The sequence below is a fragment of the Vicugna pacos genome, chromosome 17, assembly GCF_048564905.1.
Source record: "Vicugna pacos chromosome 17, VicPac4, whole genome shotgun sequence".
In the NCBI taxonomy this organism is placed as follows: Eukaryota; Metazoa; Chordata; class Mammalia; order Artiodactyla; family Camelidae; genus Vicugna; species Vicugna pacos.
In genome coordinates, this window is record NC_133003.1 from 6,986,060 (window position 1) to 7,011,232 (window position 25,173).

The 25,173-nt window shown below is 40.2% G+C and overlaps 1 protein-coding gene across 2 annotated transcripts in view; it reads right to left on the reverse strand.

Annotated features, from left to right (window-relative positions):
* Positions 1 to 25,173, reverse strand: part of NEK10 (NIMA related kinase 10) — a 162,462-nt gene that overhangs the window by 75,122 nt on the left and 62,167 nt on the right. Inside the window, exons 23-24 of one of the 2 annotated variants that reach the window (XM_006200747.4) lie at positions 21,953 to 22,028; positions 20,811 to 21,003 (exon numbers count right to left, since the gene is read on the reverse strand). In XM_006200747.4, the coding sequence (XP_006200809.2) occupies positions 20,919 to 21,003; positions 21,953 to 22,028 (161 nt within the window). In that variant the 3' untranslated portion in view covers positions 20,811 to 20,918. Of the gene's footprint in view, positions 1 to 20,810; positions 21,004 to 21,952; positions 22,029 to 25,173 lie in introns of those variants that run through there. The other variant, XM_072940891.1, reaches the window with a different exon arrangement.

Genomic DNA, 25,173 nt, shown 5'->3' on the forward strand with positions numbered 1-25,173 from the left:
TAATAAAGAAACAATAGAAGAAAACTTTAATCAGTAAGTTTTTTAAAAAAAATATGAAAAGGAATATATACATATACATATATATGTATAACGGAATCACTACATTGTACACCAGAAACTAACACATTGTAAATAGACTATACTTCAATAAAAAAAAAAGCAAAACAACACACAAGTTTTCAAATCTTCAAGATAAGGGGTTTTGTTGGGTTTTTTTTATTTATCTCTATTCACCATCCTTGAATCTCTAGTTAATTTTTAGTCCACAAAGCCTGCCGGATTTGACAATTTATATATATATATATATATATATATATATATATATATATATATATATATATATATATATAAATTAACTTTTTATTTACCATACTGGAGATATGCTTCTAGGTCAACAATTACTGTACCACCACTTACTATTATTTACCTAAACAACCTAACCAGCCCCATTTCACTGTAAAATAGCTACAATAGCTGAGAATGAATTAAATAAAATACCAAATAAACAGGGGAACAAAAGGAAAAATTTTTAAATATGTTAAAATGTTTATACGAACAAAAACCAATGTAAAAATTCATGAAAATTACCAGTAAATTTTTTAAAAATCAATGAAGAAAAAGTTTCATTTATAGTAATTCCTTTATTTTGATCATATTATCACCACAGCCAATTTACTTTCAACCAAATTCTTTCTACATTGCCTGAAGCCCAAGTGATGTAGGGAACCCCAGGGTTTGAGGACCGGGGAGTCACAGGAAGGAGGAAGAGAAAAGAAGGAAGACAGGAAAATCCTTGGAAAGGCGTCTAGAATTTTACATGCTTCATCAGTCTTGAAGGAAAAATATATATTTGAATCAAAAATGCTACACTGAGACTGCACTATAAAAAAGGAACTGAGATTCCTCCGTATCAGATTAACTCATACAACCTTCCTAGACATGGAAGTTTTGAATGAACAGATTCTTTCGTGGAACATCTGTATGTCTGATTAAAAGGGTTATAAGTATGAATAAATAGGAAACAAATTTAGAAGAAAAGACTGAAAAGAATCTTTCACAATATGAAGAATTATTAAATTATTAAATGGTAAGTACTGACGAGCTGTGTCACACAGCCACTAAAACCCGAAAAGAATTTCGAGTCATAAGAAAAGAACTTCAACTTGGCATAAGAACACTGCGGCTTTTGTCTTTCTGGGTATAGAAATTTTCACAGTCACAAAAAGAAAAGAAATTATAAACCACCTTCCTCAAAGGCTGTTTTCCCCTTAACCTGTCATGAAGATGGTGAAAAATAAAAGAGATAATAAGCACTTACAGTTCTTGGCTTCAAGAAAGGGCATACATTACATGGTTTATTTCAGGTTTCTCTAATTCTAATTCTTTCTGGATTCTATTAAGCAGCCAATAATGGGGACCAGTGAAATATAAACACAGTGAGGAGCCTGGGCAATTAAACAAACGGATAATGGGAGGTGGGATCAAGAGGAAGGATTCAGAGGACACTGGCTCCCCTCCCCTCACGAACACATCCCAACAACAACTACAAAGAGGGACTCTCACTGACAACAGCCTGGGGACCCGCAGAACAGCTCCCCTGCAGCCGGGGCTGTGAAGAAAGGTTCACATGGAGTCTGCAGGGAAGGGTAAAGGGGACATCATGGGCTCAGCGTCTCCTTGGGGAGCGAGGGGTCCAGGCTCCGCACTGGGCACCCCAGCCCTGGGGGCAGACACCGGGAAGAGAGACCCCTCAGCCGGTGTGAAAACCAGTGAGGCTCACCAGGGGGCTGTAAGAAACTGAGACTCTGCTCCTGAAGGGCCCGGACCGGCTCTCTCCCAGCCACAGTGTGGAGGCAGCAGGCTGAGAACTGCCGGGGGCTCCGGCTGGCCCGCAGGGCCTGCTGAATCCCCCCGCCCGGCCCCCAACGGGCTCCTGCTCCAGCCCCTCCGGCTCCAGCGCTGCTCCCCACTGAGGCAGAGGCGGGCACTGCCCACGACAACGCGCACGCCTGGAGGGGACGGAGCCGGCTTGGACCCCAGCCCTGCCTCTGACCAGGAAGCAGGCACCACCGCCAGCGCGTGTCACTGCTCACCCGTGGGAGGGAGCAAAGTCAGGTGGGCAGCGCGGCGCTGCCCCTCCTGTCACGCCCAGCCTCTAGCTGCGCGAGCACACCAGGGACACAGTGACACCAGCACAGAAGTGCAGCCCCCAGGCCTCAGGCCCAGAGCACACACCCCGACCAAGGTGGAGAATGCCAGCACCCCTGAAGAAACCCAGCTCCCTCAGGGCTCCTGCTCCAGCCCCTGTGGCCCTGATCCCTCCTCTGACAGGGCAGTGACAGCCACTGAGCAGAGAAGCCCCAGCTTGGCCCTGGCCCTGGCTCCGGCCCCTCCGGCTCCACCCCACCTCCCACCAAGGTGGAGGCCACCAGCACACATGGGAGAATATGTGGCCGATGCTGCTGTCAGATCCAGCTCCCAACAAGGCCCCTGAGCACACGCAGTTGCACAGGGATGTTCCCACACAAGGTGCGCCTGCAAGACCAGAGCAGGTAACTGTTTCTCCTAAATTCAGAGAGACAGAGAAAGGTAAACAAAATGAGAAGAGGAGAATATGTTTCAAAAGAAATAACAAGAAAACACTCTGAAAAAGATCATAATGATCTTGATAAATAATTTACCTGATAAAGAGTTCAAAGCAATGGTAAGAGAATGCTAACTGAACTTGGGAAAAGATTAAATGAACACAGTGAGAACTTTAAGAAGGAACTGGGAAATATAAAATGGACCCGACAGAGCTAAAGAATAAAATAACTGAAATGAAAAATACAGTGGAGGGAATTAACCGCAGATTAGGTGACACGGGAGAACGTATCAGTGATGTGGGAGGTACAGTAATGGAAACCACCCTATTAGAACAGCAAAAACAAAACCACCACCAAATTTTTAAAAAGAGGAGTAGTTTAAGGGACCTCTAGGACATTGTGCATACTAACATTCAAATTATAGGGATCCCAGAAGAAGAGGAGAGAGAAAAAGGGGTCGAAAATGTATTTGATGAAATGATGACTGAAATCTCCCTGATGCTGAGGAAGAAAACAGACATCCAGGAAGCACAGAGGGTCCCAAACAAGCGAACACAAAGAGACCCACACCCAGACATATCATAATTGAAACGGCAAAAGTTAAATATAAAGAGAGACTTCTAAAGGCAGCAAGGGGAAAACACAGTCAGTTACAGGGAATCCCCATAAGACTGTCAGCTGATTTTTCTGCAGAAACATCGCAGGCCAGAAGAGGGCAGCATGATATGTTTAAAATGCTGAAAGGGGAAAAAATCCTGCAAAGTTGAATACTCTACCCAGCAAGGCTGTTATGCACATCTGAAGGAGAGATAAAGAGGTTCTCAGACAAAAGCTAGAAGAGTTCATGACTACTAAACTGACCTTACGAGAAGTATTAAAGGATCTTCTTTAAGTGGAAAAGAAAAGGCTACAATAAGAAGGAAGAAATTATAAGGGAAAATTCCCACTGGTAAAGGCTGTGGATCAACAATTAAATAACCTAATACATACGTTAAAATATTAAAAGACAAAAAGTGTAAAATCAAAATATAACTACAATAAATAATTAAGTGATAGACACGATGATTTTAAATATGACATGAAAAACACAAATTTTGGGAGGCGGAGTACAAAATGTAGAGCTTTTAGACTGTGTTTGATTTTAAATGACTATCAGCTTAAAATAAGTAGATATAGTTTACAGGTCAATAAAAATGAACTCCATGGCAACCACAAATCAAAACCTACAATAGAAACACAGAGAGGAAAGAATAGAAACTTAAAACTAATGAAAATTATCAAAATACAACGTAAGAGACTAAGAGAAGACGAAAAAAGAGAAGAACTACAGAAACATCAGAAGACGATTAACAAAATGGGAATAAGTACATAATTATCAATAATCACTTGGAGTAAATGCTCCAGTCCAAGTACATAGGATGACTGATTGGATAAAAAACAAGACCTTTATATGACGCCTACAAGAAACTCATTTCAGAGCTAAAGACACACACAGAGTGAAAGAGGATGAAAGAAGATATTCCATGCAAATGGAAACAAAAAGAAAGCTGTGCAGCAATACTCATATCAGACAAAGGAGACTTTAAAAATTTTTTTGAAGTCTGTAATAAAGGACAAAGAAGGGCATTACATAATGAGAAAGGATCAATACAACAAGAGAACAGAACATGCATAATGCATGTATACACCTAGTACAGGAGCACCTAAATGTATTAAGCAAGCGCTAACGGACATTAAGGGAGAAAACAACACTAATACATTAATAGCAGGGGACTTTAACACCCCACTTATGTCAAGGGACAGATCATCCAGACAGAAAGTCAGTAAGGAAACACTGGCCTTACATGACACATTAGATCAGCTGGACTTAATATATATCCACAGGACACTGCACCCAAAAAAGGCAGAATACACATTCTTTTCAAGTGCACACAGAATGTGCTCCAGGATAGATAACATGCTAGCCTGCAAAACAAGCCTCAACAAATTTAAGTGTTTGGAAATCATGTCAAGCATTTTTCTAACCACAGTGATATGAAACTACAAATCAATTACAGGAGGAAAATAGGAAAAACAAGCATGTGGTGACTAAACAACGTGCTTCTGAAAAAAACCAGAAACCAAAATACAATGGGTCAATGAAGAATTCAAAGAGAAAATAAGAAAACAAATGAAACAAATGAAAATAAAAACACAACTTTCCAACATCTCTGGGAAGCAACAAAAGCAGTTCTCAGAGGGAAGTCTATAACAATACAGGCCTACATCAAGAAATAAGAAAAATTTCAAGTATTAACAGCCTAATCTTAGCAAAAGAAGAATAAACTAAGTCCAAAATCAGCAAAAGAAAGGACTTAAAAAGATCAAAATGCAAACAAAATTGAGACAAAAAAAAATCCAAATAAGAAACAAAGGGCTAATTGTTTTAAAAGACAAACAAAATTCATAAGCCTTTAGCCACGCTTATTAAGAACAAAAGAGCAAGGACCCACATAAAGAAAATAAGAAATGAAAGAGGAGAAATGGCAGCCAAAACCACAGAGATTAAAAAGAAATTATACAAGAATATTATGGCCAGTTATATGCCAACAAACTGGACAACTAGAATAAATGGAAAAATTTCTAGAAACATACAGCCTTCCAAGACTGAATCAGGGAAAAGCAGACAATCTGAACAAGATCAATCACTAGTAGTGAAATTAAATTTGTAATTTAAAAAAACTCCCACCAAACAAAAGTCCAGGACCAAAAGCTTCACAGGGTTATTCTACAAACATATAAAGAAGAGTTAATTCCTATCCTCTCAAACTATTCAAAAAATTTTAAGAGGAGGGAACATTCCCAAATTCATTCTACAAGGCCACCATTAGCCTGATACAAAAACCATACAGACACTACAAAAAAAAATTACAACCAATATCTCTGATTAATAAAGATGCAATGATCCTCAACAAAATATTAGCAAATAGAATTCAACACAACATAAAGAAGGACATTCACCATGATCCAACATGATTTAGAGCAGGGATGCAAGGATGGTTCAACATGTACAAATCAATCAGTGTTACACAACATATTAACAAACTGAAGGAGTAAAAATCACATAATCATCTCACCAGATGCAGAAAAAGCAACTGAAAAAAATTTAACACCTATTTATGATAAAAACTCTGAACAAAATTGAGATAGAGAGAACATACCACAACATAATAAAAGCCATTTAGGAAGAACCCACAGCTAACATCAAGCATAATGGTGAAAAACTGAAACAAGACAAGTATGCCCACTCTCACCATTTCTATTTAGCATAATATTGGATGTCCTAGCTACAGCAAATAGAAAAGAAAAAGAAATAAAAGGCCTCCCAGTTGGAAGGGAAGAAGGAAAACTGTCACTATTTTCAGATAACATGGTATTATACCTAGCAAACCATGAAGTCTCCAGCAGAAAACTATTAGAGCTAATAAATGAATTCACTGAAATTGCAGGATAAAAGATTAATAGACAGAAATCTGTTGCTTTTCTAGACACAGAACTATTAATAACACTAACTAATAAGGAACTAGTATAAAGAGAAAATAAACAAATAATGCCATTTACAATTGCATCAAAAAGATTAAAATACCAGGAATAAACTTAACCAAGGAGATGAAAGATTCACACTCTGAAAACTAAAAGAAACTGATGAAGGAATCTGAACCAAATAAATGGAAAGAGATCACATGTTCATGGATTGGAAGAATTAACATTTTTTAAACGTTCATTCTATCCAAAGCAATCTACAGATTAAGTGTAATACCCATCAAAATACCAATGACATTTTTCATAGAACTAGAATAATCCTAAAATTTGCATGGAACCACAAAAGACCCCCAAAAGCCAAAACAATCTTATGAAAAAAGAACAAAGCTGGGGGTATGACACGTGCTAACTTGACACTATACTACAAAGCTACAGTAATCAAAACAGTATGGTACTGGCACAAAAACAGACACACAGATCGATGGAACAGAGCAGAGAGCCCAGAAATAAACCTATGTATGTATGGGCAATTAATCTATGACAAAGGAGGCAAGAATACACAATGGGGGAAAGTCTCTTCAATAAGTGGTGCTGGAAAAACTGGTTAGGTGTGAAAGAATAAAATTAGAACATTTTCTTACACTATATACAAAAATAAACAAAAAATAGATTAAAGACCTAAATGTAAGACCAGAAACCATAATATTCCTAGAAGAAAACATAGGCAGTATCCTCTTTGATATAAGTCTTAGCAATATTTTTTAAATTTGTCACCTCAGGCGAGAGAAACAGTAAGAAAAAAATAAACAAATCAGACCTAATTAAACCTAAAAGCTTTCACACAGTGAAGGAAATACTCAACAAATTGAAAAGACAACCTACGGAATGAGAGAATATGTTTGTAAATGACATGTCTGATAAGGGCTTGATATCAAAATACATAAAGAGCTCATATAGCAGTATCAACAAAACAAACAACCCAATCAAAAAATGGGCAGAAGATCAGAACAGGCATTTTTCAAAAAAAGGCACACAGATGGCCAACAGGCATATGAAAAAGGATGCTCAACATCTCTAATCATTAGGGAAATGCACACCAAGTCCACAATGAGAAATCCCCTCAAACCTGTTAGAATGGCTATTGTCAACAAGACAAAAAATAATACATGTTGGCAAAGATGTGGAGAAAAGGGAGCCCTAGTACATGGTGGGAACGTAAGTTGTTAAGACCACTATGGAAAGTATGATGGAGGTTCCTCAAAAAGTTAAAAATACAACTACAATATGATCCAGCACAAGCCCACTTGGGTTTATACCAGAAGAAAATGAAAATTTGAATTTGAAGAACTACATGCACCCCGGTGTTCACAGCAGCCTTATTTCCAAAGACAAGATATACAAGGAACATAAGTGTCCACCAACAGATGAATGGATAAACATATGGTGTAAGTATGTATGTGTGTGTGTGTGTATATATATACACATATACATATACATATATATATAATGGAATATTACTCGGCCATAAAAATGAAAATCTGCCATTTGTAACAACGTGATTCACCTGGAGGGTATTATGCTTAGTCAAACAAGTGAGACAGAGAAAAATAGATACTGTATGTCTTCACTTATATGTGAAATCTAGAAAAAATTTTAAAAATGAATATAACAAAGCAGAGACAGATTCACAGATACAGAACAAACTAGTTTTCACCAGTGGTGAAAGGGGTCAGAGAAGGGGAAAGATATGGCTAGGTGATTAATAGGTACAAACTGCTAAGTATAAAATAAATAAATGTATAAATATGGAATATTTATAGGAATATAGCAAGGAATATAGCAAATACCTTATAGTAAGTTTCAATGGAGTGTAATGTATAAAAATATTGAATCACTATGTTGTACACCTGAAAATAATATATCATTATAAATCAACTACACTTCAATTTAAAAAAAAGAAATGGATAAAGCTCACCCAGTTATGATGCTATAGCCATCAACAGATTATTAAGCACTGCCTACTTTGAATCACAAAGACAAATTCACATAGAACAGGCTTGAAATTTCTCATTGTTCATTAACTGCTATTTGCTTTTTCTCTACTGATGTTTAAAAAAAATAGCTGGCCTATAGTTGACATTCCACATTTTGTATTTGTATTCCAGCCAAATATCACCAGCTTTTAAAATTCAAGCACATAACTATACAATTATGGTGCTTTCACAGAATACAATACCTCAATACATCATAATACAAGTGCCTTTCTCTGAGTATAAAGTCACACAAAACTCTGTATTCTGTAGGGGTGGGTACAGCTCAGTGGTAGAGCACACGCCTAACATGCACAACATCCCAGGTTCAATCCCCAGCATCTCCAGAAAAAGAAAAAAAAAATTCAGAGAACAGAAGAGGATCAGGCCACGCTGTCAGGGTGCCTGTACTGCACCCGATCAGAGCTTTTTACCCTGTCAGTCGATGCAGATGCTGCAGGTGTCCTGCCCACATCCCCTACCCTTACTTCTTCAGAGCACTCTGGCCTGAATTCCAGCCATTTGCATTTTTGCCTGAGGATTTTCTTTGACCCCTTGGACCTTCTCTGCCTGCAGTGCGACTGGCCTGAGGTATCAGTAAATTCATGTACCCCAGGAAAAGCCCTTCACCAGGGAGGGGTTTTGAGCTGTTGTATAATCACCCCACTCTCTCCTAATAGGTGGGTTCACTGAGTGATGCATTAAAACTGGCCGCAGGTTGGCACTCCAGTGCAGCTTGCCCAGAGAGATCTTTGCCCGCTGCCTTCCCTTCCCTGCCTCACGTCCCCACTCCCCTACCCTTGTTCCCTAGGATCCCCTCCAAAATAAAGCACTTTCTCCTGAATCTTTGTCTCAGGGTGTGCTTTTAGGAGCAACCCGAACTAAGAGACAAGTAGAAGGAACCCAGCAAGGTCAGGCAAAGAGAGGAATCTGTCCGCGGGAAGCAGCAAGCTGCAGCGGGGTCTTGGGGAGAATGGAATCGAGGGCTGCACGTGGCCAGACTCCCTGTCACATTCCCTCCAGGGGCCAGCCTCATCCTCTCAGCCCGACCTCTTCCTGGCTACAAGCATGACCATCCAGCGCCCCGGGCCTTTCACCTCCTGGCTTCATCTGTTTACTGAGTCCCCAGAGTCCGCATCCCCAGGGAAGAATTCTAATTAGAGCAGCTTGAATGAAGGAAATGCTCCTATCACTTCTGCCAACTGGAGCAGGAATGCTAGGACTGGCCAGCCTGGGGACAAGTGCCAACTCTGGCCAGAGCAAACATGGCCCGGGAGGCAAGGTCTCTCAAGCATGGGACTCACTCGGAGCGGAGGAGGGGAAGAGGGATTTTCCTAAGGAATGAGGCCGTTGCTCCCGGCATAACAGCAGTTAATCTTTATTGAATCCCTGCTATACTCCAGGTGCAATTGCTATGGTGGATCATCCATCTACTTGTCTGTCTGTCTACCTGTCTCTATCATCCATCATCTGTCAGTCTGTCTGTCTATCTAATCAATCTATCATCTATTTATCTATCTAATCTATCATCTATCTATCCATCCATCCATCCAGCCATCCATCTACATCTATCCATCTATCTTTCTAATCCTCAAAACAACCCTATGAGGCAAGAACTGTACCATTATTACCATCAGCTCCCACATTTCAGATAAGAAAATAGAAGCTCATAAAGACTAAGGTACTTGCTCAAACTCAGACAGTTACGTGGAGAGCCAGGATCAAACCCAGGCTGTCCAGTTCTCGAGTCTGCACTGTGTCATATGGGAACCTAAGGGACGGCCCTGCTGGCAAACCCACCGACATTTCATTACTTCTCTCACCGCTACTGTTTGGGGCACTGCTTGCTAAGCTTAGGGATGAAGCAGGCTGTCATAAAAATTGGAGACAGATTCAGAGGAAGGAGGTGAGAGGAGCTGGTTAGACCAAGAGGCACGTGCTTTTTTAGGAGCAGACAAAGCCCTCTTGAATCCCTAAGGCACTAAGAGGAGGTGAGGTACTATATACAAAATCTGCAGAATTTAACCACCAAACGTGGTTAGTATCCCTTTCTGTGAAAATGAAGGTTTTGTATCAGTTGAGTGTTGCCAATGTGTATCAAAGTTACATACAAAGTTACATACAATGTGTATCAAAGTCACATTTTCAAATCATTATTTTGGCAGTTTATTACAGATCACAATATTGCCACAGCTTTATTATGAAGTTCTGTTTTTATGTGCGTATTTTAGGAAATCTTCCCCCAAAGGGCAGCTTGAATTTCAGAGTATAGGACTCGTAACTCTTATGTTACTATTATAGAGAAAACAGTATCTCAGAAAAGGTTTTCTTTTATTGGCATCGTGCCACTGCCTCTCCGAGGACTGCTATGTACATTCCAAAACACCAGATTAAAAAATGAATAATTAAAATTAAGTTTAAAAAACGAATAATAGTGTAGAGTGTTAATATCAGCTAAAGGAGTTATGAAATAAATTGATGCAACGGATATGAGATTGGTAGGGTCACTGGGGTAACATTCCTAAGAATAAGCTGAATAACTAAAATGCTTCCTTAATTCCTCCACTTCTGATAGAGTAACTCGGCCTTCATATTTCCCAGCTGTTTAAATGCTCTAGGGGGCAGGGTACAGCTCAGGGGTACAGCACATGCTTAGCATGCACAAGGTCCTGGGTTCAATCCCCAGTCCCTCCATCGAAAAATAAATAAATAAACCTCATTACCTATCCCCCAAAATAAAACAAATAAATAAAAACAAAAAAATTAATTTAAAATAAAAGAATCAATGCTCTGAATTCCCCTACTCTTTCCTTTCTCTGTCTGTCCTCATCACTGTCATCTCTTCTTCCCTTCTGACCGTCAGTCAGCCAGATGCACTTCCAAGCAAGTACCGTCATAATGTCTGATGGGAGAAATAGATGCCACTCCGTATGGTTTACACGGTCCACAGGGCGTGGCACAACCACTATGTGGACAGGTGCCGTGCCAGCCCACCCCCGTGGGCCTCTCCCTCGAGTTCAGCAGCACAGGCAGGCCCTGTCTATATGCTCCTGGTGGAGGCTCTTATAAGTTATCACAAGGTTTTCCAACCCTTAATCCTTCTACCCTTGATTGCTGTCTGTGTCTCCCCAAATTCAGCTGAATTATCCTCATGGAAAAGGACCAAGTCACCTTAGCCACCTGACAGCTAGGTGCTGGGACATCTAAGCCAGGGACAGGTAAACGGGTGAGCACATATGTCTCTCTTCCCTTCCCTTTCCCTGGCTTCATTCTGCAGATTTCTGAAAAACAGCACTTCCATTCAGTGACTGCCAGGCTGAGGGATACCCAGGGCTCGGTAGTACTGAGGGGAAAACTCCAGGTCTCCCACGATCCCAGTGTAAATCCCCACACAGCCAAACTACAGCTCCTGCTCTCCCTTAAACATGCTGAGTCTACTCAGAACTGATCTGAGGGAAGATTACATTCTCACAGATCAGAAGGGCACTCTGAAGATGTACCAATGTGTGGGCAGAGAAATAAAACACTGAGTGGAGGAAATGAGAGCACTGGCCGCCTGACCGCAGTGGTGTGGCCGTTTTGCCAACGCGTCGTTCTTGGACTGCTAAGCCAAACTCTGTCACTTAGCAATTTAACACCTCCTGCCTCCCTGGGGACCATTCAACAAACAACGCAATTTCTTTAAGTATTTCTCTTCTAAAGTGAGTACCATGTTAAGCTGAGAAAGTCCTGGGGAAACACGGTGGGAGGAAGAGTTTTCCTGCAATTTCTGGCATGGGCCAGAGGGAGGCAGTATAGGCCTCGTGAGACTAGCCTGTGGCGCCCATCCCAGCCACAGGCCCAGAACGCTGTGCCTAAGCCACGCAGGAGCCTCAGCTGGCGATCACCTTTCTGCAGTGCCACCCACCACCACGCCCTCAACCCCGCCCCCTCCCAGAAACCTGCACCTCCTCCCAGAAACCTGCACAGCCTGCACCTCTGAAGGCCTCCCGCTTGTGCAGTGCCCGGACTCGCTCCCCGTCCCTCTGTGGCCCTTGGACCCTGACAGCCTTGTACCACTGTGGAAGCTGGCTGGCCCCTGCTCCACGTCCTTGCCATGGCGTGCTGAGCCTCACTCCCAGACCTGTACTACAGAGGGTTGCTTCCTGCCCGCCCAGCAGCACCAGACCAGCTCCAGCCTGGCCCATCCAGCCTCCATCCAGCTGATCCGATGTCCGGGTCTAGCCCTTGAGAGGCCTTGCGGCTTCCACTTCTGCCCTCTTGGACTGCTGCTCCAACACAGCCACGCAAACACAGGGCAACCTGGGGGAGATCCGAGGAGCCCGAGCCAAGAGTCCACATGTCCTGCCAGATGCATGAGGCCAAGTGCACCTTGCAGCTGAGTCAATGATTCATCTGAATGCATGCACACAACTGAGCCCCGGGGCAGCAACAGAGGAAATGCCCAGCAAACCTACACAGACTGCCTCTAAGTAACTAAACGGGAGGATGATTTGTTCTATAATAATAGATCACCTAAATACACATATTCCCACCATCAGATAATTCTTCTAGTATCTTAAATGTTCAAAAAATTAGTTTAAGTACACGAGAATATTTCTTTTTGGCCAAACCACCTCCCTAACACGTCAGAAAAGCATGTCAAAGTCATACCTCTGAGTCTGTAACCTTTCTCACATCTCCCTTCTGAACAAAGTGTGGAACAGTCTACAGAATGACTTCAAAGTCAAAAGTTTAAAATGAAAAACTAGACAAGTAACTGGAATAAAGACGGATAAAGAAGTCCCTTGTTTACAGACCCATGTTTACACGTAAAAATAAAGACATAAGGAGGTAAGGAAAAGGAGACATAGAAACCAGAGATAAATGATTTGGCATCACCAGTCTTGCTGACTGGCAACAATACAAGGGCTTCCAGCGGCAAAACCAGTCATCAGAGAGCTCCCTTTCCTGCTTTTTATGCTGCTGGGAGTTCAGAACAAATCAGACTCTGAAAAGCCTCCAACATACACCGCATTATACATCTATATTCAAACTTTTAATCTTGGCTAAGTCAAGTTACTATAAAGTATTTTTTTCCATCCATACACTTTCTGTGGTGTCAGCAGGATCAAAGACACTATAATATTAGAATTATATGAAGCTATAAATGTCCTTAACTTAGAGTTGTTTTTTTCCTTTTCTAGAAACTCCATAGCTTTTCATTTTGAACTCAGAAAGTGTTTCTGAACATTAAGTCTGCTAAGAGTATTAAAAAAATAAACTATCTAAAAACTGTGGAAACTTGAATGATGAGAAAACAACTGTGAAATTGGGAAAAATTTAAGACAAAAATTTTCAGTTGAATAAAAGTAAAACTCAGCAAGTAATAAATGCATGATGAAGGCTGCCTGGAATGCATGCATCCTAACAGACACGTCGCAATGTCCCCGACACAGACAACACCAAAGTGGAACATTTCTAATCCGTGATGTGTCAGTTTGGTCCCCTAGGGATTCACCCAGTAGGAAACAGCACAGCAGAGAGATTGAGGACACACACCCCCGGAGTGTGGCTGCCTGCATTTGAATCCAGGCTTCTCCACCTCCTAGCTGTGTGACACCGGGCAAGATCACTTAACCTCCGTAAAGATGACTTACAACAGTCACTCGATCTTAAAGGAGGTTTGAGGCTTCTGTGACTTAGAACAGTGCCTGCCACTTAGTAAACTCTATAGAAGTGTTTGGTAATAAAAATAAGTAAAATATGTGGTCAGCAGCATAAAGCTAGATGTAAAACATTAAGGGGTAGAGTAGCAGTAACACAGGCTATCTGGCAGCTTCTATTTAGCAGCTTTAAATAAATTCACAAGACCAGATGGCCTATTTCATCCAGACTTTAAGATGTATTTAGAGTTCAATTTCTGCAGTTAAATCCTGAGTTCACTCAAGTTCCCTCCTACCTCACCTAAAAGCAGGTAACGTAATAAAACGTGTGTGTGTGCGCAGAGCCCTAGGGGGGATGGGGCAGGGGTGGGGGCTATTATGCAGGTAAATCTTACCCCGCTGGCCACAGAGCAGCCATAAACTGAAGCAATTATGAGCAAAAGGCGCCTCACATCCCACCTTCTCAAGGCACAACTATGCAAAGTTCGGGTCCTCTGGTTTCCCGCCTTTGCCTGCCATGCACATTTCTCCCCTTTCATACTCCTCAGCTGCTTGGGTCCGGCTGCTAGAAAAATCCCCATCCCTACTAGCGATCGAAGCAGCCGCCCAGGGAGCAAATACAGAGACGGGGAGAGAGAAGGCGCTATAAAGAAACTCAGCCTAACTATTCTTCTCTGCTGTGACTAATAAGAAACGAATATGAATCTTAGGCACAATACAATCTATGTATTCAAATGTAACTAACCTTTCAAATCTCAGACTAATAGCAAACAATCACTGTTGTCCAGCAAGTGCCCACCACATGCCTGCCAGGCACTGTTCCAAGCACATGACGTGTGTCAACACTCAACCGCACAACGATCCTAGAAGGTGGGCAGCATTAATATCCCCAGCTTGCAGATGAGGAAACTGAGGCACAGAGACGTTCAATAATTTATAACCCTCAACAGCAGACCCAGGACTTAAACCCAGTCTGATTCCAGGGCCTGAGCCAACCAGCCTGTCAATATTACATTCTTTTTCCAGTTACGTTCTTATTTTTGCAAATTCCTCTCTAGCAATTTTCCTCAGGGCCAATTTACCAGTCACAGGAAAATACTTGTCTCAATCATTTATAATCATTCCACTTGATTGTTTTAAATGATAATATCTTACTTGAACTCATTATTCATTTTTCTAGTAACTATGGACGATATAAAGATACAGCAAATAAATGGGAAAAGGTAAAATAAAACAGACCCTGGCACCAAGTACTTACTGTTTCAAACTAAAAACATTCACTGTAGGCGTCATAGAGGCAAAAGTCAGAAAAGTTAAAAAATGTTAGTGCTAAAAAAAAAGTCATAATCCACTATTCTAGCATTAAAGTCAATATGAAACAATAGAATGGATTAAACCTGAAGTCTGAAAGGTGCATGTGAACAAAATACCTCTGTTATATTTTTGATACGGACAACAAATAAACAAATGAAACTCTAAAAAAAAGTTAGTGCTAGGAAAACACTGACAAAATGAGAAGACATCCTACAGGATGAGAGAAAATATTCACAGATGATGCAACCAACAAAGGGCTAATATCCAAACTATACAAACAGCTCATACAACTCAATATCAAAAAACCAAACAATCCAATCTAAAGTGGGCAGAAGACTAAAATAGACATTTTTCCAAAGGAGACATGACAGGCTAACAGGCCCACGAAAAGACGCTCAACATTGCTAAGTAGTAGAGAAATGCAAATGAAAAGCACAATGAAGTATCACCTCACACCTGTCAGAATGGCCATCATCAAAAAGTCTACAAATAACAAATGTTGGAGAGTGTGTGTGGAAAAAAGGGAACCCTCATATACTGTTAGTGAGAATGTAAATTGGTTTAGCCACTGTGGAAAATGGTATGGAGGTTCCTTAAAAAACTAAAACCAGACCTATCACATAATCTAACAATTTCACTCCTGGGCATTTGTCTGGAAAAACTGAAAACACTAATTTGAAAAGATACCAATTGTCAGTGGCCTTGGGATGAGCTAAGGCCGTGGGACCCAAGGCCACGATCACAGCATGGTTGCAGTATGCAGTAAATAATGACTGTACACATGCGTCAATTATACAAGATTTAGAACAAAGAAAATAGAAGTACGCATGCACTAGAGATATTCTGAAAGCCTCAAGAACAAAGAAATTGACAGTGCACATGTGCTGGCAGAAACCAGATAAAAAACAGGACAGCTGCACCATAGAGCACACGCACCACCTTGTGGAAACAGAATAAAGTGCTGTAAACTCTATGTTTGCTCCAGGTGACGTCTGTTTTGCGGTATGGCAGCTCCTCGGCATTTTTTCAGTTGGGCTGCTCACGTCCTAGAATCCCCCTTCAGCCTCCCTCAGCTGACACCAGTGTTCTTAGCAGCACTATTTTCAATCGCCAAGGCATGGAAGCAACCCAAGTACCCACCAACAGAAGCCTGGCATAGGAAGGTATGATAACATATATATATAATGGAATATAATTCACCTGTGAAAAGGAATAAAATTCTGCCATTTGCAGCAATGCGGATGGACCTAGAGAATATTATGCTTAGTGAAATAAGTCAGACAGAGAAAGACAAGTACTATGTGTATATACATGTGGAATCTAAAGAAATAATACAAATGAATGTGCCTGCAAAATAGAAACAGACTCAACAGACATAGAAAACAAACTTATGGTTACCAAAGGGAAGAAGGAGTGAGAAGGAACAAAATGGGGGTATGGGATTAACAGATACAAACTACTATGTATAAAATGGATAAGCTACAAGGATATACTGTGTAGCACAGGGAATTATACCAATTATCTTGTAATAACCTATACTGGAAGACAATCTGCAAAAATACTGAATCACTATGCTGTACACCTGAAACTAACACAATACTGTAAATCAACTATACTTCCATTTTTAAAAATGTTATAACAATAATAATAAGGACACAAATGAACTAATTATTATTTTGATTTCTTGAATTTGTGTAAGCACATCTGACTTTCCTTTATGATTGATTACCGCATTCTGTTGATTCTTATTTTGTGGTTGGCTTTATTCCTTTGATAATTATGTAAGTTTAAAAAGCTAAAGATCTAATCGGTTCTTAGAAACAATAACCAGTACATACATGAAAACTAAAAAAAGTGCAATATACTGCATATATGTATTTACATGCAATATAATGTGTATATGCAGTCGAACTGTAATAATTCTACATAATAAAACCGAAAACGGGAAAAAAATGTTAGGGGTTTAGAGACTGATAAAAATGCACATGGATTTTTAATCACATTGAAACACAGAATGTGATATATAAATACACACACACACAACAGAGTATTATTCGAAAATTACTCAACCATTAAAAAGAAGGAAATCTTGTCATTTGCAACAACCCAAATGAACCTGGAGGACATTGTTCTAATAGAAATAAGTCAGACAGAAAAAGACCAAAAAAAAAAAAAAAAACAGAAAAAAAAGAGTTGATTTCATAGAAACAAGAGAGTGGAATGGTGGCTGCCACAGGCTAGGGAGAGGGAAAAATGGGGAGATAGAGGTCAAGGGGTACAGATTTTCAGTTAGAAGAAGAATGAGTTCTGAGGATCTCATGTACAGCATGGGGACTAGAGTGAATAACATGCTATCATATACTTAAAAGTCCCTGAGCGTCGAGCATCAGCGTTCTGAGAACAAGAACAAAAAGGAGTTAAGATGTCAGGAACGGATGTGTTCATTATCCTGATCTTGGTAATCATCACACAATACATGTGTATAAAATTGTGTTGCATACTTTAAACACAGACAATTATATTTGTCAATTTTTCCCAATTACTCTTCAGTAAAGTTTTCAAAATACAAACATTTTAAGACAAAACCAGAAGGACTCAGTTTCACTTTGTTATTCGAAAACTGCACCTCTTGGGGAGTGCTGGAAATGTCAGCTATCTTGATTGTGGTGGTGGTGTCATGGGTGTGGACATCTATCAAAATTCATCAAACTGTACATCTGAAATACGTGTAGTTTACAGTCCAGGAATCATACCATAATAAAGGTGTTAAAAAATAATTCAAAATATTCATTAGGATCCTGTTGGTTTGCTCCTCTGGGCCCCCGGGAGACACCAGTGAACAAAACAGACACCAGTTCTGCTGTTGTGGAGTCTGCGTTTTAGTGGAAGAGACACAGGATAAACCAATTTAAATACCACATCATGTCAGACGGTGCTGACAAGTGCTACGAAGAAATAAAGACAAAGGGACAGAGCGTGAAGGAGGCTGCTGTCTGGGGCAGGGGTCAGGAAAATCCTCTCTGCAGAAGCGACACTGAAGTAGAGACGGGAAGGAAGGGAGGTGAGCGGCAGGTGCCTGAAGGAGCAGCGTCCAGGCGGGAGCATGCCGGAGGTCGAGGGGGAGAGTGACAGGGTGGGAGATGTGTTCCAGTGGAAGGGAGCAACTTCCTTTATAGCAGCACATTATTTCAGGTCCCGTTCATAATCATACAGTACCGGATCCCCATATAGTAACTGCTTTTTTTGCCTATGAAATACCACACTCTGGGCTCAGCGCTGGGGACGGCGGGGAACAAGATCATCACAGCCTATCACAAAGTAAATATAAAAGTGTACTTTGTGAAGGAAAAGCACATGGAGTGTGTAGACTGGGGAAATCGTGCCCTGACTAGGGGGTTTGCCTGAGGAGGCGACATACCAGCAAGAGGTGAAGGGTGAGAAAGAGTTAACCAGGTGACAAGTGGGAAAAGGAGCATTCCAGGCAGCGGGAGCAGCATGTGCAAAAGCCCTGGTCAGAGGAACAAGAGGGAACAGCCAAGAGCAGGGAAGCGAAGTCTGGGTGGACGTAAAGCTGGAGGACGTGGCGGGGGCAGACCATGCTAAGCTGCAAGCTTGAAACCACAGGGAGGACCTGGTCCGTAATGGTCCGTACACTAGGAGCAGCTGGAAGCTACTGAAGTGTCTTATGCAATTAAGAGTCTGAGAGCCCTGAGTTCTCTTAAAAACTTGAAAATCACATTCAGCATAATCGGATATGTTTCACTGTCTATTTGTTCAGGTTTACCTACGGGTTTATTTTGATCTGTCCAATGCAAACTTCACCAGCTTTTCATTACCTAATGTAATAACATGAATGGGGTTACACTAAGGAATAAAGTCTCACAAAGAATTCCCATTCCAGGATTAGTCAAAGTTTTCCATTTTTACGAGAACATTACTTATTATCCAGAAATCCCAAATATATGTTCTGAAGTAGCCTAACTATGAACTAGCCTAAAATGTATCTCAGAGCTTCAAACGCTAAAATCTGCTCTGAAAATGCAGTTGAAAATACTGTAGTTTTGCACTCTGGAACTGGAGTGAGACACTGAGATAAAAAAATGGAGCCAAGGGCCATATTTGGAGAGTCTTTTCCATGAGAAGGATAAAAAAGGCCTGCTTAATGACTCCAATCAGATAAAGAAAAGGAGGTTTTATGGACCTTCTGTTCTAGCACAGTCAGCCCAGGGCCCACAAACCACTTAACTAGCAGCTGAGATACAGAACAAAGAGTGCTCCGAGGCCCTGCCTGCAGGGGCTGTGAGAAAGAACTTTCTTCTGTTGAGTAAGTTAATATCTGAGGAAGCCAAGGCAAAAGGAAAGAGCAAAATGACATGGGAACATCAAATTCATCAAACTCTGGGGACCCTGGAGGGCAAGGACAGCATCTCAGGTCCACATTAATTGGCTCAGAGGGGCTCATAAGGATTACACAGAGATTACAGAATGTGGAGGGAAATACCCTGGGAATGGCTGAAGGGACAACTCACACGAAGGTGTGAGACTCGGGGAAGAGACTCATCTTTTGCCCGATTTACAAACTCAGAGCAAACCCAAAGAGAAGGATATAAACAACTCAAAAGGAACTGGACATGTCAAATGGACATATCAGGAAACATCTTCAACTTGGAATAACAGAATTTGAGAGATTATACAGCTGACAGTGTCAGGACCCCGGCCAGGTCCCCTCCTACTGCCGTTTCCAGTGCACACCCACGACGTCCTGCACTGAGCAAGGTCCCAAGCCTGTGGGCCTCCTCCCAGCTGCCCCAGGAGGCCGGGACTGCCTGGAGGTCACCCTGGAGCAGCCCTCGGCCCCCTGTGACTGGGAATAGGGGAAAAGTCACTCCTACCTTTCGTTTGGCACATGGGACAGCTGTGAGACAGCCCGTGCACTCTGTCCCTGGGAGCAGCCTATAGGCCCGACTGCTGACCTTTCCTGTCCCGGCTGCTCTCCCTTCTTGGTCTCACTTTCCCAGCCCCACCTCCGACCAGTGCTTCCTGGAACCATCTCCTGAACAAACCATTTCACTTGAATCCTTATCTTCTAGAAAATCCCGAAGTAAGTAAGTAATGGAATGTAATTTAGAACTGAATTCTTTTAATTCCATGCTCAGCTGAAGACATCAAGAATCAGGAAGAAAAATGGCTTGTGAACCTAAGTTCACAGTAAAACCTACCACACGGGCATTTCCAACAACTAGAGGGGAGGGGAGGTGGGAAAAGGGAGGAGAAATAAATTTTATAAAGTAGTTTAAAAAAAAAACAAAGACCTTGATAGAAGTATGAATGGTCATAAGACACATTGTACATGCTATTAAAACATCCGTGGCATTTCTAAATGAAATAATGGCTTAACTATATTAGGAGGTTCTGCTTTCTTAATTTTTAAGTTAATTTAAAAATTAAAAGAAAATGTGACTTCATCTTTGGGCTAACACAACAAGGTATCTGTCGTGTTTTAGATTTCTTCCTACTACTACATAGATTTCCTGCCCCTCACCTCAACACACACACACACACACACATACACACACACACAACACACACCCAATTATCATACTTGCAATTCTGAACTTAATTCACAGTCTTGGGAATAAATCTACTTATTGCGAGTTTGTATTTCATTTGTTATGTCACTTTGATTGACAATTGAATCTGTTCAGAACATATGATTACTTAATACTTTTGTGATTAAACTTTATTTCCGAAAAAAGAGCACAAAGTGGAACAAAAGAAAATTCTTCTTCCAGCGGCAAGTAATGGGTGGGTCAGCTTTACTGTTAAGAGACTGAGTGCACAGATGAACTTTCACTTTTCAAGGGACAGGGGTAGCCTGGCCACCAACCTCTGCATCTTCTCATCATGCTAGTTTCAAAAACAAAGACGTAAAGAATTTCTAGCAAAATAAATGACAATTTACCCTTCGAAAACACCATTTTGAGCATTCTTGTATGAAAGGATTTTGTACAATAGGGCTGTTTATTTCCAATTTCCACCCTCCTTGGAGAAAATTCATTCTGAATCCTATCCCCAGGGCTCTGCTGTGTGTCAACAGACTAGATTAAAAAAGAAGATGGAAGTTGCTTGACCTGAGGAATGAGATTCTGAAGACTATTTCGCTGAAATCTGTCAGTCTACTGACTACCGTATCTGCTTGCTAATTTCAACAGATTCGGACAAATGATATGTGATCAGTAAAAGAAGCCTCTCACTTCATAATAATGAGTTGCAAAGGAACCCTAAAAGCATGCTAGAAAAGTTACAAGGGTCTCCATTCATCAAAATACAAACATTCATTTACCCAAGAAGCAACCACCTTTGTAAACCTATGCTGAAGTATATATGTCATCATTTATTCACTCACATATTAAAATTTATTCAGGACCTAATATTTGCCAGACGCTGAGACAGGTATTAAAACACAAAACCCTTCCTCTTTGAGTATCTTTAGACGGAAAGAGGGAAAAAGAGTCACATACACAACAGATGCAATAAAATGTTCCAAGTGTCACATTGCGTAGTAAGCCTACTAGTTCATTCACAGGTTCATTCAACAACTTTTGCACACCTACTATGTGCCAAGGATCATTTCAATTACAAGTAATAAAATCAGTCCCCATTAGGGGCCGAGTTACCTCAAGGGAAAGAAAATGGTATTTTAAACACATAGTAACTCTATACATGTGTACTACCTGGATAATTGAGAAAAATGTGTCAAATATATAAATGTCTTTCCTTTGCAACCCAAGAAAAGAAATGAAAGACCAAACCAGTTAAGAATGAGGTTTGAGAGCCATGAAATAATTGTCCTTACCAGGAATACAGAATTGTCCCCACAACAGATGTAAGTTTACTGCTTTCTTGTTTTTGCTTTGCCAGGCCAAAGTCAGCTACAATTCAAAAAACAAAGCAATTTTATTATATTTTCCCGCAATTAGCATTGTTCCTCAGCTTTTAACATTCCGTGCAAAAAACTATTAAGTTCACAGAGACAGTTTTTCCCCGTCACAACGCCCCACGTGCCAGTCCTCTGACCCACTCCTTTAATGGCACTCGTACATTACAGCGTTACGCTGTGTCTGTGGGCGTGGGAAGTCTCATCACCTCAAAAAGCTAAAATAAGTCTTACTGACTGAAAAATAGGAAAAGTACTGAACCTGTGATTCCACTTTTTAGGTCACCCCTACAATTTTCAAATAAATAAAATGAATCTAATGTGTTGGCATATGGCAGGCATCCCTTCTTCTGGCCAAAAACTAAACAAATATGGTAAGCCTAAACAATCACCATGAAGGTCTGAAAACCTGAGATTAAATGGCAGCTGTGTGTACGAAGTCATCGTAAACATGATGTTCAGAATCATCTCAAAATACTTATACATTAACAAAGGATTCTAATTTCAAAATTAGAACATTAAATATTTATATTTACTATTAGCACTAGCTATACTTTTCAAAGTATCTTCAAATACTTCTGTTTTTTAAGCCACTCAACAACTCAGATCAAAATGGTAGAAAGAGATGTTTTCCTATTATCATTGCACAGATTTACCAACATTTCAAGAGGTTTGATTACCAGATTTACACAAAAAGACAGTGTTGAACCAGAATTCAAGTCGCTATTCCTACTAAAGTTTGATGTTCACAATGTCACTTTTTAAGTGCACTGAATATATATGGAATTGCATCAATGATTTTTAATAAAAAGCATTTAATTATTTATCTATACTAAAATGTCTTTGACAGGTTGAAAATATTCTGAAGTAGCTTGACTTCAAAATAATACTAATTCACATTAATACCAATGCCCTTTTACTAAACAACCTTGATCTAGCACAAATTTAGATGCTTACATCTACTGTCTGACTTAACAGCCAGAGCAATGCTGAAAGGTAGGAATTGTTGTTCTTAGCGCCACTTAGTGCTTAAAGGCACGGACTCTGGAACCACATAGCCTCAGTTCAAATCGTGGCTTCATTATGTGCTACCTGAGGAGCCCGGAGCAAGTTATACAATCTCTCTCTGCAACAGTTTTCCTATCTGTAAAATTAGGATTTTAATAACATAGAGAGAAATAAATAATACTAAACTCTGAATAAGTTAACATATGCAAATGTAGGATAGCACAGTGATGAACAACTGATGTTTATCACTATTTAATTTTCACAACCACCCATTTTATACATGAGGAAACTGAGGCTCAAAGAGAATGAGTGATTTGCCCAAAGTCTCACAAGGAGAAATTAACAGAGTTCGTCATGAATCTGGAGTTGCTTAATTCTAAAGCCCAAAATCCTTACCAAAACACAATACTGCACTGCCAACAAAGAAAAATCAGGCCCAGATCATTTCATTTATAAACTCAGCCTGACACTTCAGGGATAAAATACCAATTATGCACAAACTCTACCAGAAAATATTAGAGAGAACACTTCCCAACTCATTTTATGAAGCCAATGCTACCTTGAACCAAAGCCAAAGAAAACTACAGAACAGTATTGCAATGAGAATATTATCAACAAAAATTACCAATAAAATATAAATCAATTAAATCCAGAGATATATAAAAAGGACAACACATGATGACCAAGTCGGGTTTATGCCACAAGTACAAGGCTGATCTGATATTTAAAAATCAATCAATACTAGAGTTCACCAGATCAGAACATTAGAGAAGGACAGTCAGATGAGCATCTCAATAGTTGTATAAGAAAAGTCTGACAAAATTCAACAAAGTAGAAAACAGACATCTCCTTAACCCGATAAAGGGCATCTATGAAAACCTACAACTAACTTCCTGCTCAGTGTTAAACGGCTGCCTGCCTTTCCCATAAGATCAGAATCAAGGCTGGGTGTTGGCTACACTTACGGTGGTCATTTCACAGTACATAACAAACATCAAATCATTATGGTGCACACCCGAAACTAACATAACGTCCTATGTGAATTACATCTCAATTAAAATAAAGAAGAGAAATAAAAGAGACAGCAGTCTTGTTAACATATTGCTAGATACTTTGAAGAGATTGTCAGATAAGCACATGTTTAATGTGCCTTGCTTAACTGAATTTTAAAAATAAGTCAGGAACAATTTTTGTTTTCTTTTTCCTTTTTTGAAAGAAAGCACATTAAGTGCAATAGCTTGGAAACAAATACCTAGGAGTAATATGACAGAAGACACGAAAGACCTACGCAGGGAATATATAAAATTCTGTCACAGAGTCGTTTAAAGAAGACTAAAATTAATGGAGAGGAAGTCCGAGTTCATGGATCGGGATTCTCAGTACTATATAGATTTCATTCTTCCTAAACTAAGTTATGTAGTTCTGATCAAGTGGCTCTTCATATTTTGGGTAGAACTTCACAAATTGAGTATAAATTAATGCAGAAATTAAAAGGGCCAAGAGGACCTGTGGAGTTTGATACAAAAGAGAACCGAGTTTTCTGTAGTATAGTAAGAATTATTATAAGGCTATAGTAATTCGGACAAGGTAGTATTGACTCAAAGATACACAAAAACAGAAGAAGGCAAGGAGGTTCACTCTCACCATTCCTACTCAAGACTCAAGACTAAGTAAGTGCAATAGTGGCATACAGGTTTTTGTGTGAACATAATTTTTAATTTCTCTTTGACAAATTCCTCGAAGTGGAATGACTGGATCCTCTGATGAGTATATGTCTAATTTCATAAAAAAAAAAAAACCCGCAAGCCAATATTTTCCAATGTGCTCTCACCATAAATGTATAAGAGTTCCACTTGTTTTGCATCCTCACCAGCATTTGGAGTTGTCAGGGTGTTTTTAATTAGGCATCTTAATTAGGACGTAGTGATAGCTCAGTATAGCTTTAATTTCCATGTCCCTAAAGACCACCAGTGTTGAACAGTTTTCATGTACTTACTTGCCATCTGTGTATCTCCTTTAATGAAGAGCTTATTCAAAATTTGCAGATCATCTATCTGACAAATTTTTATTGGGTCATTTGTGTTCCTATTATTGAGGGTTTTTTTATTATTTGTACTATTGATACGAAGTCT